The sequence below is a fragment of the Salmo trutta genome, chromosome 16, assembly GCF_901001165.1.
Source record: "Salmo trutta chromosome 16, fSalTru1.1, whole genome shotgun sequence".
Classification (NCBI taxonomy): domain Eukaryota; kingdom Metazoa; phylum Chordata; class Actinopteri; order Salmoniformes; family Salmonidae; genus Salmo; species Salmo trutta.
In genome coordinates, this window is record NC_042972.1 from 30,969,171 (window position 1) to 30,987,298 (window position 18,128).

The 18,128-nt window shown below is 42.0% G+C and overlaps 1 protein-coding gene across 1 annotated transcript in view; it reads right to left on the minus strand.

Annotated features, from left to right (window-relative positions):
- Positions 1–513: 513 nt before the first annotated feature.
- Positions 514–18,128, minus strand: part of LOC115150531 (testis-expressed protein 264) — a 123,055-nt gene continuing 105,440 nt past the window's right edge. The window contains exons 3-4 of the mRNA XM_029693938.1: positions 12,669–12,861; positions 514–1,854 (exon numbers count right to left, since the gene is read on the minus strand). Of these exons, the coding sequence (XP_029549798.1) occupies positions 1,484–1,854; positions 12,669–12,861 (564 nt within the window). The 3' untranslated portion in view covers positions 514–1,483. The remainder of the gene's footprint in view (positions 1,855–12,668; positions 12,862–18,128) is intronic.

Genomic DNA, 18,128 nt, shown 5'->3' on the forward strand with positions numbered 1-18,128 from the left:
TGACCTGTTTGGAGAGCTCCTTGGTCTTCATGGTGCCGCTTGCTTGGTGGTGCACCTTGCTTAGTGGTGTTGCAGACTCTGGGGCCTTTCAGAAAAGTTGTATATATACTGAGATTATGTGACAGATCATGTGACACTTATATAAAGTCCACCTGTGTGCAATCTCACTAATTATGTTACTACTGAAGGTAATTGGTTGCACCAGATCTTATTTAGGGGCTTCATAGCAAAGAGGGTGAATACATATGCACACACAACTTTCTGTTTTTTTATTTTTTGAAACAAGTTATTTTTTTCATTTAATTTCCCCAATTTGGAATATTTTGTATATGTCCATTACATGAAATCGGGAAACAGGAAACCGTCTTCCACCTGATGGCAAAAGTCGAGTCACACTGCATCTGCCTCATGCACAAACTCATGATGTTCCTATGACCAGAGAAAGTGAAATATTCCTTGATATTAAAATAGACATGATGAGATGCAAATAATAATAAAAACACAGGCTATCGATACACTTGGTACTCATTCATTGCAGCTGCATTGAGAATGGAAGCAGGGAGAAGCGTGTTTTATGTTTTGCAATAGCGTTGAATAAAAACACTGTTGACAGTGCTGAACACAAACTTGGACATGAACTCACTTATAAAAACATCAGCTATTTGCTGTATTATTTGACAGTCTCTCTATGGTCATTGTTTTAAAATATATGAAATCTCATGTAGGCTAGTATAAAACTTTACTGGGGCTGGGGTCCTGAAAGCTGTAGGCACATGATTTGAGCTATCCGATTGGTCAGTCAGTAGGCACACTTGATTTAGCCACAGATCTCACGGTCCACAGGGTAGGCGTAGTTAGTCTTTTCAGACAAATGAAATTGTTAAAAATGGGATCACTTCTCCTTCCCGGTGCACAGGGCTTCTGAATCAAGTGCACCTACTGTACCACCAACAGCACAAATAATAAAAAAAGGAGAGGCAGCCTTTGACATAGCCTTTATCGTTGGCTTTTCAGTTAGTTGATCGACTAGGAATGCATCGATCGACCGGTTGGTGACCACTGTCTTAAACTATACTGTATTCAATTATATACAGTATATTCAATTATATATATATATAACAAATGATCTTACATAAAATGTGTGTATATATATATATATATATATATAACAAATTATCTTACATAAAATGTGTGCCTACTATGATGGGAGATGATTACTTTCTACTGGTGAATGTATCATGTCCTACAACAGTTCTGTTTAATGTTGATCAACCCATCTTTGTTTTGTCATTATCTCTCACAGACATTACAGTTTAACATACAGGAAAGTTCAAAAGGTCCAGAAATAGATGGCATGCCTGTCATTATAAATAGTATGGCTACAGATCCACCAACAAGTTGACATAAAAGACAAGATTAGCTGAAGAAATCTCTCCCACCTTAAAAGGATCAAACCCGAGGAGTTAGCTCCATCCATCCTCTTCTACTCTTCTCCATCCCCTACGGGCTCCCTCTCCTCAGCTACAGCCTCTACTGGGGCTTCCCTGGCTTCTTCCTTCACTGTGGGGCCTTCCTCCTCCCTCCCCAACTCTCTCTCTAGCTCCTCCACCATCTCTTCCACCAAGTCCAGTTCCTCAAAGGAGGAGCTGCTGCCCACTGACTCGCTGGAGCCCCTGTCCCCGTGCCCCTTTTCACTTGGCTCCCTGTGCTCTCCAACCTGCCCCTGTTCGACCCCGTCCCCCTGGTCCCTGTGGGGCAGAGAGGTGGTGGAGGACGGGGCCAGAGACGTCTCTGTGCTCTTTGACTGCGCCTGGCTGCTCAGCTTGCTGCTGACATCACTGTGGGACTCTGCACCTGCAACCATAGGAAGAGAGGTGTCAGGTGAAACAGCGAATAGATGTCAGTTCAAAACTAACCCTCTACAGCCAGAACTTACAAGAATTGTAATTGTGGAGACGTCATGAACAAAAGTGTAAGAGCTGTATTCAATCTGTATGGCTGAAGCATTACAGATTGTGTGATAGAAATGTAAAAGTAATTTCCAATTAACCCATACAGTGAACGCAGTCTCCGCTAACACAGGAACACTGCCTATAAATTTCAATCACACTGGAACGCTGAACTTCCGTGATACGGATTGAATAGAGTCCACATTCATTAACTGTTGTGTTTTGTGTCTTCCTACTTATTGTAATTGAAGACAAGTACACAAGAGGGACAAAGAGTAAAAGAGAGAGTGAGAGAGAGAGAAAGGCTAGAGAGGGAGAATGTTAAGGAGAAAGAGAGAGCAGACAGAGGCACAGAGTTGGCATCCTGACAAGGTACTCTCCTGAATCTATCTGGTTGGGATTTTTCCAGCTTCAAACTCATTAATTACTTCAACAACTTTACAAAAAGGGAAACAGACAAAAGATACAATTTGGGTAAGCAAGCTACAGTACAAGTACAAACTTTACCCTGTAAATTGAGACAAGTTGACTACATATATTCCCACATCACTCAACAGCTCATAAAGGAGTTGACTAGCTCCATTACACACAGAGACTTCATTGGTGTCAATGCCAGATCTGCCATTGTTGTCATTTTTAAGAGAGGCTGAGAAAATTGAAGCAGTTTGAACGTGGGCAGCAACAAGCGACAATAACATTGTTCTCACTCACATCCTTCCAGTTGGATAGTTTTTTAAACTAATGAGTGTATGCAAAACCGCATTACAGATTTAATCTCCTAAGAAGGCTAGAGGATCTTAGTGGGTGGGGGAATATTTGATATGCTGCCGTGCTTCGGTACTCTACCCCTGTTCTCTGTGTGTCTGTGTGTGTGTGTGTGTGTGTGTGTGTGTGTGTGTGTTGGGCCAGTTCCTTTATTCATAAGCCCAGTCACTGAGATGTACTCCTCTTCTGGAATTTAAGGTGAGTAACTCATAGTAATAGGTTATTTTGTATGGGTCATTACAGAGAATTCTACTTCTCTCCCGAATCCTATTAAGCAATGATGAGGCTGATATTATTGGTCATAAAGACAAAGGCCCATTCCTACACAGCCAACTACACAGCAATATAAGTCAGTCACATGATATATAATGATAGCATCCTGCTTGGTTGCTCATTTAGTATTTCTCCAACTCACTCCTTTACCAGAGGGGAAATGGTTGTGGTTTCTGCTGTCTGGTCCAGGAAATAAAGAATATGTGCACTCATCACCAGGATGGACTATTAGCGTAATGCTTCAGAGATTTCCTCCATATAACATGATGAACTGGCCCATGACGCTTTCAGAGTAATTAAGATGTGCCAAAAGCTGAGCCTGATTAGCTTATGATTGCTAGTCCTTTCTGATATAGGAATGTTCACCAGTGTCTTATCATAATATCATCCTAAGTTCGTCATGATCCAAGACATATTGGATTGGAGTGGTTTGTGTGAATGTGTGCATTTGCGTGTGTGTGGTGTAGTTATAACGGCCCTGGAATGAAGATGAATGAATAATCTTAATCTCTTTCATGGAGAGAAGCTAGCATGACCTCTGCTATTTCCCTGTCTGTATCGTTTTGGGGCCCGGAGAAATTCATTCCTGCCTATTGTGACTGCAATTAGCACTGTCATCTCAATTAGGCCCCAGCTCTGTGGTCATTGTGCAGAAATAGACAGGCTGAAAATAGGCACACAAATGAGACCTTTTCAGCATTGATTAATGTAAGAAAGAGACAAAGAAAGCAGTCTACAGGACACCAGTCAGTCACCTCTATCATGTGATCTCATTATGTAAACCCATGAATCCAAGGCATGTGCATCATCCTATTGTGACAGGTGTGTGATGTAGGAGAGCATCCCAGGTTATATATAGGCTACTGCTTTCACATAGGATTTACATATTTAGCCTGTAAAAAAAGTGGGCAATGTTTATATGATCCTCTTACAACAGGCCCATTTTTACCATAATACACCTTTATACCTCCTGTTTGCATGCCGGGGAGGAGTGGTAGTAGTGGTGTGCAGATGTGGGTGGGCTCTATTTTAATAAATCCATTGAATATACACCATCAAAACGAAATAAATTACTTATTTGTTTAGCCAGATCCTAAGAAACATAAGCCTAATAAAATGTATTTTCATACGAATAGCATTTTTCTTTGTTTAATTAGGTCTATGTTATGGGTCTGTGCTGCCAGTAAAGCCCCAGCCCCAGTAAAGTTTAGAGCATAGTGCGTGCCAATGCCGCCTCAGCATTATGGCTGCCTTTCATACTAAGCCATAGGCAGCACTTAACCTAAATGATTACTAGGTCGTTAGGAGGACATAAAAATGTCAGCTTTGATATCGGCGATACCTTTCAGATATAAGGAAAAGGCGGGAAAAAGTTAGCTGTATGGTAAAGTTGGCGGAAAAACGTCTTGGTATGAAAGGAATAGTCACCTACATTGATGAACCAGCAAAAGGTTCTCTCTTTGTATGGAATCATCTTCCAACAGCCTTGGAGAGGTTAATTCATTAAGGAACAATGGAGGATTCATCTCCTGTCAGTGTCCCAGGAGGGTAACGGGACACCCTGGTCCAGTCTCTCCTCTCCCCTGCTGGGTTCACACCCCAAACAAACACCATCTACACATCACACTGAGTTATGGACCATCTTATCACAGGGGACCACAGTGTAATAAACACACATGGTCTCTGAGCCCCTCACACAAGTCCCACGTCCTTCAGATCTGTCCATCTCTCACCAAGCTCATTATCAGGTCCAGTGTATCTGAGCCTGTCTGTAATATGCAGAGAGACCATGTCTATATGAGAGGTGTTCTGACTCTGGGGTTATTTATGGCATATTAATAAGCTGACAAACATCCCATTTACCAGCCAGCAAGTCCATACACAGCAAACCCATCATTTCTAAAAAGGTCATCTTGGGCAGTGATATTCTTATGCCTGAGTTTTTCTATGAAAGGGGTAATCCTAAACCTTCTCATTGAGAGGGAGAAGATGAGGATAAGTGGGTCCATGGAGGTATTATATATGTGTTGTATTTGACCATTCTCAGGCTGTAGTACTGGTGAATGGCAGGTAGAGTGGTTATGTTCTACCAGTTGCTGAACTAAGAAATAATTGGTCTATTTAGTATACCCCCCATGAAGACCCTTCCGACAAAACTTGACTACTTTCACCCACAAACACCTGGAAATAAGTCATGACAAAGCTCTCAAATTGAAGCAGACCATGCTTTGGAAAGTGTTTTAGATAACATTTGCCTATAGTAGTTGCTAAATTGGGCCAACTGTGATTATTAGCTACAGAATCAAGGTCTTGTTCTTAAAATGGTTTCAGATCGAAGAGAGAAGAGAGGAGAAGAAACGAGAGGGGGGTTTTAAAGAGTAACTTTCATGACTCTGGTTGTCATTTTGACAGTTTTCTAGCTCTTTTTGCCACCTAGCGGTTCAACTCAACATTGAAATCGTGATGTTGAGGCACTTTGAGAAGGTGCCTCTATGTCCTCTCAAGGGAGGGGTTCGGCATGAAATACACTCCCTTCTAGATGTGCTGGTTAGTACCACCTCCAAGCTTACTATAACAGCAGGTGACAGCACGCCTTATTTGGCAATGGTCTTGGTAAGTGGAGTTTGCCAATATGTGACCGACCGGCTGAAATCGGTCTTAGGTAGCAAAATTAGAAAGTAATTCTGTTTTGAAAGTTGATAAACTTGTAAACTCACTTTTGAGAAAATGGCCTTTGAATGTTTGATACCTAGTGAAGAGTTCTTCTTTGTCTACACCCATTCAGCATTGTTCACATCCTCTTAAACTTCAGCCCCACCTATCTCTTTCCGCTCTCGGAGCGTTCAGAGCGCACACTTGACGCTCTGGCCGATGATTTGTTTACCTCTGGATAACATGAAAACAGCCTAACCAGCTCTGCTGGCAACAATTTCATTACGCTTTTTTGCCAACATTTACTGACACCGGCCATATTCAATGAGTGTTGTGTGTTTGTAAATTCATCAGACATTCTTCGCTCTGGCATACTCAGACTGAATTTACGAACGCACCCGAAATGGTTACTTGCATAGTGGAGTCTTTTGTTAAGAGATGTATCTAGCTAGCTAGGTAAAAAAATGAACCTAGCTAGGTAAACAACGTGTAAGAACACACACGTCACGTAACGTTAGCTAGCGAGCCAGCCAGCTAACGTTAGCTAGTTAAACAACAATGAACATAGTGCCAAATCATGTCGTTACTAACCTGCATGAATCTGCTTGGAACAAGCCAACCAGGTTCAATGTTAGCTAGCTAACATTAGGCTCTAACTAGCCAAGCAAACGGCTCTGGGATACGAATAATAACATCATACACGTAACGTTAGCTAGGGAGCCAGCCAGCTAAAGTTAGCTAGCTAACAGTACACTTTAGCTTAAGACATGTAGCTAGCTAGGTAAACAATGAACCTAGCTCGGTAAACAACATGTAAGATCATACAAGTCACGTAACGTTAGCTAGTTAAATAACAATGAACATTGTGCCAACTCAAGACGTTACTACGCCTCGCATGAATCTGCTAGTAGTGGTAGCTAACCAACCGGGTCCAATGTTAGCTAGCTAACATTAGGCTCTAACGAGTAAAGCAAACGGCTCTGAGATACAAATAATAACATCATACACGTAATGTTAGATAGCGAGCCAGTCAGCTAACGTAAGCTAGCTAGCTAACAGTACACTTCAGCTTGAAATGAAACCACTTTCTCAAAATTAGACGTGTAATATCTGAAAACGTAGCTACAGTGAGGGAAAAAAGTATTTGATCCCCTGCTGATTTTGTACGTTTGCCCACTGACAAAGAAATGATCAGTCTATAATTTTAATGGTAGTTTTATTTGAACAGTGAGAGACAGAATAACAACAAAAAAATCCAGAAAAACGCATGTCAAAAATGTTATAAATTGATTTGCTTTTTAATGAGGGAAATAAGTATTTGACCCCCTCTCAATCAGAAAGATTTCTGGCTCCCAGGTGTCTTTTATACAGGTAATGAGCTGAGATTAGGAGCACACTCTTAAAGGGAATGCTCCTAATCTCAGTTTGTTACCTGTATAAAAGACACCTGTCCACAGAAGCAATCAATCAGATTCCAAACTCTCCACTATGGCCAAGACCAAAGAGCTCTCCAAGGATGTCAGGGGCAAGATTGTAGAACTACACAAGGCTGGAATGGGCTACAAGACCATCGCCAATCAGCTTGGTGAGAAGGTGACAACAGTTGGTGCGATTATTCGCAAATGGAAGAAACACAAAAGAACTGTCAATCTCCCTCGGCCTGGCTCCATGCAAGATCTCACCTCGTGGAGTTGCAATGATCATGAGAACGGTGAGGAATCAGCCCAGAACTACACGGGAGGATCTTGTCAATGATCTCAAGGCAGCAGGGACCATAGTCACCAAGAAAACTATTTGTAACACACTACGCCGTGAAGGACTGAAATCCTGCAGCGCCCACAAGGTCCCCCTGCTCAAGAAAGCACATATACATGCCCGTCTGAAGTTTGCCAATGAACATCTGAATGATTCAGAGGACAACTGGGTGAAAGTGTTGTGGTCAGATGAGACAAAATGGAGCTCTTTGGCATCAACTCAACTCGCCGTGTTTGGAGGAGGAGGAATGCTGCCTATGACCCCAAGAACACCATCCCCACCATCAAACATGGAGGTGGAAACATTATGCTTTGGGGGTGTTTTTCTGCTAAGGGGACAGGACAACTTCACCGCATCAAAGGGACAATGGACGGGGCCATGTACCGTCAAATCTTGGGTGAGAACCTCCTTCCCTCAGCCAGGGCATTGAAAATGGGTCGTGGATGGGTATTCCAGCATGACAATGACCCAAAACACACGGCCAAGGCAACAAAGGAGTGGCTCAAGAAGAAGCACATTAAGGTCCTAGAGTGGCTTAGCCAGTCTCCAGACCTTAATCCCATAGAAAATCTGTGGAGGGAGCTGAAGGTTCGAGTTGCCAAACGCCAACCTCGAAACCTTAATGACTTGGAGAAGATCTGCAAAGAGGAGTGGGACAAAATCCCTCCTGAGATGTGTGCAAACCTGGTGGCCAACTACAAGAAACATCTGACCTCTGATTGCCAACAAGGGTTTTTCCACCAAGTACTAAGTCACGTTTTGCAAAGGGGGGTCAAATACTTATTTCCCTCATTAAAATGCAAATCATTTTATAACATTTTTGACATGCGTTTTTCCTGGATTTTTTTGTTGTTATTCTGTCTCTCACTGTTCAAATAAACCTACCATTAAAATTTTAGACTGATCATTTCTTTGTCAGTGGGCAAACGTACAAAATCAGCAGGGGATCAAATACTTTTTCCCCCTCACTGTAGCTAGACTATTTTACCCGTATACATCATCATGCACGATGGACATGTCTCCCTGTCACAGATGCCATGCCATGGTTGCCCTTAGTTTGAAGATGTAATCCGTAGACAGGTGTTTTCACCATCTCTTTAGCTATCATACAATAATTCCACTGATTTCAAAACTTGATCCTCCGGAAAGTGGAGAACAAAATTGAAGGCAGCTTCCACATTTCTGCCAAAAAACACTTTTTGATTAAAAAAAAAGAGTTTACATTCAAATGGCTCTCCTGTGAAGTAGTGACCCATGACATACGCCTAGTTTCTTGAAACGAGTCACATATATTTTGCATGATGCTTCCTTGACTCGACTACTGACATTACACAAAATGATAAAGGCAATAAGGCACATTAACGCATATGACCAAATTCAACGTTTTTGCTTACCATTTCATACACATCTATGTGCTTTTACAAAGAAAAAAAAACATGTAGGCTATGAGGATCATACGTTTAGATTCATAGCTACCTCTATCATAACAAGAAATAGATGACAATGGTAGTCATGTCAATTCGTTGTATTTTTTCTCAACCACTATGACTGATTGGTGGCGCAGTCTGCTAAGTTAGTTCAATGGTTGTGAATTCTAACACCACATGGGGTAGATATATTTATTTTTCAAATCCTTAATTTACAATATTCATCCCATGCCCACACACTTCTAATTCTGAAAAGTGAAAGCATACCTGTGAGAGGGTCTGCCCTGGTAGTAGTTGTAGGTTTTATATAGTACCCAAGACCAATCTGTGAGTTCATTTTAACCGTTGGAAAAAGAGCTACTGCGTAAATACTGCAATGCGGGTTCCCAACACAATACCGCAATAAATGTGAATTCACATTTCAAAGATTTTTCTTGTGCCGCATAGGGGATTCAAATTTACAGCGCAAGTGGCAATAGATGTCAGAGTCTTACTTGCTCCTGATGCACATAGTTTTATTATCAGAGCATACAAGGGGACTTCTGGTGTTGGGATCAGGAACAACTACATTTATCCTCCCCAAAAATGAATAGTTATGAGCAATTCCCCCCACCCACAACTTTAACATTTGAAGGGGTTGGGCAAAGGCTAAATAAGAGGTTGAGAGTTACACTATAAAGAAGGAGAGCAGGAGATAATTAGAGACAGACAAGACTGTGGCAAGCTGGGAGTTTGGAGAGGAGGGGTTATAACAACACAATCATATGTAGGCCTAATTGTATAACAATTACATAGAAAATGTAGCAATTGTTGTGTAATTATACAGTAATTATAAATAAATTACATTCAGTAGGACTAAATTATACTGTAGCCATTTCTGTAATACTTCTGGAGGGTAATGATGATGTCATATAGACCCAGACCTCAGTTCAGCTCAACAAGCTCTCTGAGAACAGACTATTGTTCATCAAGGACAGATGAAGCTTATTTGGTGCTCTTCACTGCATGATCCCATAGTTTGAAGTTGGAGCTAGGAATAGGAGGAAAGCATAATATTCCATAACTACCCTCGACATGGTAAATATTATCTCCTGAGTTTGTGCTCCAAAATGAAACACCCAGTTGGGCTAACAATTTCTCACAAACTAGCTTCTGTGAATAAGCATGCACAGTCTGCAACGTTCACGGTGTTAAAATAAATACCTTACTCACGCAATGAAAGGAATGGAGGACATGCAAAAGCACATCCTCCTCACACGGGCACACTTGGTGAAACAGGTCCCCTGAGGTACAGTAGTAAGACCTGCAGAGGGGGTGGCAGGTAGCCTAGTGGCAGGTAGCCTAGTGGCAGGTAGCCTAGTGGCAGGTAGCCTAGTGGCAGGTAGCCTAGTGGCAGGTAGCCTAGTGGCAGGTAGCCTAGTGGCAGGTAGCCTAGTGGTTAGAGCGTTGGGCCAGTAACCAAAAGGTTGCTAGATCGAATCCCAGAGCTGACAAGGTCGTTCTGCCCCTGAACAAGGCAGTTAACCCACTGTTCCTAGGCCGTCATTGTAAATAATAATTTGTTCTTAATTGACTTGCCTAGTTAAATAAAGGTTAAATAAAAAAATAACAATTGACAATGAGATAAAAAAACAACACCCATTGTGTCTACTTGTGTAGTATCGTTATTTATGTCACTTGTTATTTACATAGCAGTGATCGTCAGATCATCATCATATGTAAAGAGCACATGATTTGTATTGTCATTTCTCTAGAGGGACGTTGAGCACACAGTACTGCAGTGATGTGTGTACAGTACAGTACAGTACAAGTACAGCCACCCCTCAAGCCCACCCATCCAAGGCAGTGTGTTTGAGTCATAGGCTGGTTGGCCACACACAGGGAGGTCTGTGTGGAGTTTGATTTCCAGGGCTGGTCTATCAGACACAGGGAGGTCTGTGTGGAGTTTGATTTCCAGGGCTGGTCTATCAGACACAGGGAGGTCTGTGTGGAGTTTGATTTCCAGGGCTGGTCTATCAGACACAGGGAGGTCTGTGTGGAGTTTGTTTTCCAGGGCTGGCCTATCAGACACAGGGAGGTCTGTGTGGAGTTTGTTTTCCAGGGCTGGTCTATCAGACACAGGAAGGTCTGTGTGGAGTTTGATTTCCAGGGCTGGTCTATCAGACACAGGAAGGTCTGTGTGGAGTTTGATTTCCAGGGCTGGTCTATCAGACACAGGAAGGTCTGTGTGGAGTTTGATTTCCAGGGCTGGTCTATCAGACACAGCTCAGCACCCACTGATTGAGCCGTCTCTCATTATGAGAACAAACAAGAAGCCAGTCTGGATTTTTCTCTAAAGAGGAGGATGAATTTCTGCTTTACTGGTGAATCCAGAGTGATTATTATCGGAGCATAATGTGCAGCATCTGTAAACCACCCCCCAAAACACACACACACACACACACCTTCTGTATTACAGAACTGTGCTGACCCACTGTGTAAACTGATTGATATAGAAAGTGCATGCTTCAACAAGATCTGCTGGGGGACTGACAGATTGATTATTCAAGCAATTTAGATTTAGAGTTTAAGTGAAAAATCCTCAGGTCATGATGTCACAACACAGTACACCAGACAAACTCCCACACCACCAGAAGTCCACACTATTTGACTGGGCCAAGCAAAGAGAGAAAGAAAGAGAGAAAGAGCAAGAGCGAAAGAGAGCGAGAAAAAGAGAACGAGAAAAAGAGAGCGAGAGAGAGAGAAAGACTGAAAGGAAGAGAGATGAGGGGGCAGGGAGAGAGAGAGGTAAAGGAGGAAGGAGAGAGTAAACTCAAAGTAAACTGTTAGTGAACTGAACTCAGTTGGGTTTTCTGAAGTCTGTTGATTGAACAAATCCAAAATATTTTGTCATCCACATATTCAATTCTACCAATGAGCACCATTTTGTCTCAATTCGGGGGGGGGGTACAAATAAATTCAAAGCTGTGAACAGCACTAACTGTCTATGTCATCATCAACAAAATGGCACTGCACTCCTCAGTGACCGATGGCAGAGACTAAACATGGTAATCAGTCTGAACCCACCCAGACATCATTACATGAATGGACAGAACACAGGAAAGACAATAACCCCCATAATACAGGGCATCTGATAAACGAAAGGTGTGTACTTTATGAGGAAGAGCGGTTAGACACAGCCTCTGTGAGCCCTTGTATCCTCGTCTCCTCCTCTCAGACAAGCCATCTCAGTCTACACCTACACCTCCAGCCCACACAGTCTTATCCACACCCACCCACCCACACCCACACCCCACTGCTTCTCTTAAAAGTATTTGTGCAAAGACAAAGTCAATATCACCGCTGTGCTAGCCTAAAGGCCCTGTCAAGTTTAAAAGAGTAATGGCGGGTCTAAAAACATCTCACTTGAAGAAACATACTCACAGTGACAGAACAATTCCAGGGGCTGTTGGGTGGGATCAACACGGTGGGGTACAAAATACCTGCAGCCACATCCTGGCTGTCTGTTGGTTCTTTATATCTCACACACAGCCTTACCTTTGGATAGACTAGAGCTGTAGAGCTAAATCTCTACAAACTCAATCTAGCTGAAGTAATTCAAACAAACCTCTTAGTGGAACAAGCTGTTCAATGCTTTTGTCTCTCTTTCCTTTACTGGCCATCCACTGTCTTATTTTCTTGCTATGAATGAAACTAGCTAAAACGCATCTGTGGTTGGGTAGGTTGAATGAGAACTTAAAAGATATTTGGTGTTAGTTAAACTAGCCCATTACATCCCAAACAGGGGAGAACACACCTGGTTGGTCAATGTCAGTGGTTGTATGGAAGGAAGAGGGGCTTAAAGTACCTGAAATACCCGTCCCTCTGTCCTGGTCCAAGGACTCCTCTGTCACCGGTGTCTTGGCCGCTGTCTGTGTGACGAGCTCGGGCACAACAAAGCCAGTGTGGTGGAAGCCACTCTGGGAGGACAGCGGAGCCATGTAGTGCGTTAGGTCCCCTGTATTGATCTCAATGAATGGCCAGGCATGGAGCTGCCTCTCCTGTGGGTGAGAGAGAGCGAGACAGAGAGACAGAGAAAGAGAGTTCAAAATGCATGTTTCATTCCCATTGGCAAGAGGCAGCCTATTTTGTCAGATCTGCCCTCCACTCCTGAGCTTATCTAAGGCTCAACCATTCTGTATCCAAAAAGCAATTATCTCAACAATGTAGGGCGAGTTATTCTAAAGAGTTATTCTACGTACTTCACTAAAGACGGCTGCTGTTGACCAGAAAGACTTGTCAGTTTGACCATGTACCACATCACTAAGCCCTGCGTTTCTCCCATAACAATAAACAGAGCTGTGAACCATTAAACTGATTTTAAGCTAATTTCTCTCCTCTCCCACTCTAGAGTGCAACACAAAACAGTCTTGAAAGAGTCTCTTTCCAGGAGTAGAAGATTGCCCCCTGCTTTAAACCTTTACTTCACTCCCTGCTCATTAATGTTTAAAGCTAGGCAGTTTGCTTATCCAGCACACCCTGATTAGAACAAGGCTGTGTGAGAGATGCGCGCACATGCACTCACGCAAACACACACACTACATTTAATGAGCCAATCTCTTTTGTCTGGAACAAAGACATCAGGCAGACAGTCCTGTAATTAAAAAAAGGGTAATACATTTCTTTTTTAAGTTACACAGCATCAATATGCTGTATAACCTCATACACTGTAGTGAGGTAGTCAACATGAGGATTGATATATACCAATATTCCACAAGTGCTATGATCCATACTGTATAGCAGCACATATTGACCTTTGATGGAGGATAAGTCTCAGCAAATGGAATCATCCTTAGAGCAGGGGCAAATTGCTGCCTTAGAGGGACAACCTCTAGACAAATTTAGAAGAACTTTACCCTTCCAAAGAAAGCAGCACATTAGGCTTCTCAAGGCAACCTGTTTAGTTGTCCTTGAATTCATAAAACCCAATGATCATGTTTTTGCAGGTTTAAAATGAGAGCCGTTGGCTTCTCACATTCCCACTACTGCTACATCGGGGCTCAACTATACTATTATGTGAAAGAGTCCATTCCAATGAGAAGCTAAGTGTGTTATGCAGATGGACAGAAGGCATCAGACAAGAAGATCAGAGAGGAGCGACATGATGAAACCCTCCCAGTGTGCTGACATAACACTCTATTATACTGCATGTCTGGTGCATGAATAGGAATTAATGGCATGTGCGATATGTTCCTCCACGTCAGGCATTAACATTCCATTTATATAGAGCCATATGTCTACATAGCCACTTTCCTAGGGTGGAGGGAGGCAGATGTGTGATGAGAGGGGAGTTTATACATTTAATTCCAAAATGTTATATATCAATTTTCAATCATGTAAATTCTGCTTTTTTTGCTTAAAGAACTTCTGAAATAGATTGGTGTGTTTTTTAAGTATCTAATCATGGCATGGGGTTGTTTAACGACAGACATGTATTTGTTTAAAATCTACCGCAATAAGGTTTCATTTCAGAGAGACAAACAATCACATTTCAATTTATATCCACCTCACTCTTAAAGAAAAAAATAGCACTGCAAGGTTTTACACAGTCAAATGTGACAAATAATCAAATGTGTAATAAAGAACTGTACAAATGATACATTTCTTTTTTATAACAATATTTTAACAAATATATATTCAGGAGATGGAGGCAGTGGGTTGTGGTGTGCTGTCCCTTCTCCACTTTAGGAGACAAGATGGAGAGAGAGGGGTGAAGGAGAGGACTGGTGATACATTTATTTTATTGGGCGAGGGTGGCAGTGTGAACGAGGGGATTGATTGGTTTTAATTAAGGATGCACAATATTTCGGTGAACATATTGGAATCGGCTGATATTAGCTAAAAATGCCAACATCGGTATCGACCGATGTCTATTTTAACGCCGATGTGCAAAACTGATGTCAAAGCTGACATCAGCTTTGACATCAGGTACATGACGTAATGACGCCACATAAATTGTTGCGCTACACATGAAACACAGCATCCCTAACCTAGCCCACAATGTCTGCTGTGTGGATCGAGCAGTCAACAAATCGAGCAGTCATTTAAAAGAGTAAGAACATTTCAGCGAGACAACTCAATGGCAAAATCCATTAAAGCCAAGATAATGGAATTCATAGCTCAATCAACCTTTCTCTGTCGTGGGTGATGTTGGCTTTGGCCGACTGGTTGAGCACCGGTACACACTACCAAGTGCGCTATTTTTCAGATGTTGACCTACCGGAGTTACACAGTAATAGCGTCACTGCTATTAGCTTCACGACATACATACTATGGAACGCTGTTTGGGTCTTTGCGTGTCAAAAAAGATACAGTAGCACTGTCAAAGCTGTACAAAAAACACCGGCCACAAACGATGTGTTTACAATACCGCGTTAGTAATAAAGCATCATTTGTTCGAATACAACTTCTGGGGTAGCTAGCTTTATATTGGTACCTAGCTAGCACCAATACAACCAGGCTGAAAACAATGACCAGTAGAAACTGCAGCCCTTTTCATTATTCCTAGCAATGATTTAGGAATCCTTGTGAGTAAGTATTATCTAGGTTGCCACTTGTTGTTCGCCTATTGAAATTGAACTTCAGTTCATGAAAATAATAGCTAGCCAGCAACTTAACTCTGTTGCCCAGAGATAACATTATAAGCAGCCAGCTAACTTAATCTGCTAGTGAGCCTCGACTGGACTTGGTTATATGTTATAAAAAAAAGCCTCAATAAGGATGAGGCTCAAAAGTGGACTTTGCGGTTTGCCTTCAAAATAAAAGATGTCATTGACAGTGATGCAAAGGAATACAAATAGTAGAATTATGACATACTTGTATTTTGAAGGGTAATTGCAAAGTCCACTATTGTGGCTAATCCTTATTGTGGCTAGCTTCACATAGACGGGTCCAACCACCATTAATCAAATAAAAACTGTCTTAAAAATGTGGGTTATTTTAGATGATGACACCTAGCTATATAGTTAGCTAGCTAACTATATAGCTACTGAAACAGATGTTGTTTTGCTATGTTTTTGGGGAAGAACATAGTTTGTATCCATGAGCTAACTACCTTTTTTTTTTGTCCAGCACTGTAGGTGCGCAAGACAACTTTACCAGCATCAATGAATCGTTCTAACATGAAATACAAGTGATAGTGTAATCAATGTGTAATGACTACGTAAAAAATGTATGAACATGTTAAATTATGTGATGTGCAGTCATTCAGGTCCTGATTGGTAAACAAGCTTATTTGACACTTCAAATAGTGTTATCTACTGGTCATTGTTTTCTTTTTTGACAAGCAAAGACCTAAACAGCGTTCCATAGAAATCCTGATTGAGAATGAAACGATTGAACAAATGAACAACGAAATAGCACAGCAAGTAAGTGAAAGAAATAGGTTTTGATTATGTTTTACTGGTAATGGGGACATACATAAATGGCAACAAAATAACTTTTTGGTCAGTGTGGTGTGTGTGTAACCTTTATTTAACTAGGCAAGTCAGTTAAAAACAAATTCTTATTTCCAATGATGGCCTACCCCAGATGACGCTGGGCCAATTGTACGCCGCCCTATGGGACTCCCAATCACAGCCGGATGTGATACAGCCTGGATTCGAACCAGGGACTGTAGTGACTGTGCCTTAGACTGCTGCGTCCGTGTGTGTGATAACTATTTAACTGTACTAGAATGATTAAAAAGGCCGCAAAATGTTTTAATATCGGTTTATTTATTTTTTGTTGGCAAGGAAAATATCGGATATCAGTATCGGCCAAAAATGTCATATCGGTGCATCACTAGTTTTAATCTTATCCTGGGTAAAGTACGTATGTAGCTAGCTAGTTCTGCTCCTCCGTGGTATGAATCACCGGCTACACATAAACCCCCCCCCCACCCCAGCCCCCAGGGCTACTGCCATATGTAAACTTTTATAGCGTGGGTCGGGTGAGGACAAGGAGAAACGAGGGGCATTTCTCTTCAAACTTCAGCAACACTCCTGTAGTATATGATAGATACTGTGTGACAGGCAGAGGGAAGCGTTTACTAAGATTGATTTGACAGATAAAACAACATACTAGATAATACATATTAGCTGTATTAGTGGTCTCTGATATCTCTAATAGCATTGCTCTGATAGAACAATCAAGAAGATTTCTTTCCCCAGGATGACGTTAGTGTGCAGCTCAACAGCTCATTGAAACACACACTAACAAAGCCAGTCACTGAAACACACACTTGAGAAGCCAGTCACTGAAACACACAGCAGGGAAGCCAGTCACTGAAACACACAGCAGAGAAGCCAGTCACTGAAACACACAGCAGAGAAGCCAGTCACTGAAACACACAGCAGAGAAGCCAGTCACTGAAACACACAGCAGAGAAGCCAGTCACTGAAACACACAGCAGAAAAGCCAGTCACTGAAACACACAGCAGAGAAGCCAGTCACTGAAACACACAGCAGAAAAGCCAGTCACTGAAACACACAGCAGGGAAGCCAGTCACTGAAACACACAGCAGAGAAGCCAGTCACTGAAACACACAGCAGAGAAGCCAGTCACTGAAACACACAGCAGAGAAGCCAGTCACTGAAACACACAGCAGAGAAGCCAGTCACTGAAACACACAGCAGAGAAGCCAGTCACTGAAACACACAGCAGAAAAGCCAGTCACTGAAACACACAGCAGAGAAGCCAGTCACTGAAACACACAGCAGAAAAGCCAGTCACTGAAACACACAGCAGAGAAGCCAGTCACTGAAACACACAGCAGAGAAGCCAGTCACTGTAAAATACTTGGGGATACAGTGGATTATGTTGATTACAATCTGATGGCATAATAATGTTTGACTCAACAAGTGATTATTTCCTGTGAATATAACCAGTAGAGAAGAATTTGCCACTATTGCAGGAGGTAATGGTTTGCTGAGACTCTGTTACAAACCGCTCTGCCGCTAGCATTGTCCCTAGCCCGGTTATTGTCAAGCGGCTATTTAAAGCCTGATATGAATTAAAGTCCATCTCACAAAAGTAGAAGTCATTCAAAAATCAAGGTGAATACAAATAAGGATGAATTCCATTGGTTTACCAATGGCAGGGACCAACACAGAGCAGAGGTGATTTGTAAAACCCTTAGAGGCATTTCGCAAATGTCACTACAAATCCTCTCTAAAGGCACCAATAGTGTTCAAATTATAGAGCATATTTCCTGGACATATCAGGACTTGCTGTAGTGTCTGTGTGCTGGTGTTGTTGTGACTGATAAAGATGACATGAAAGCTGAGA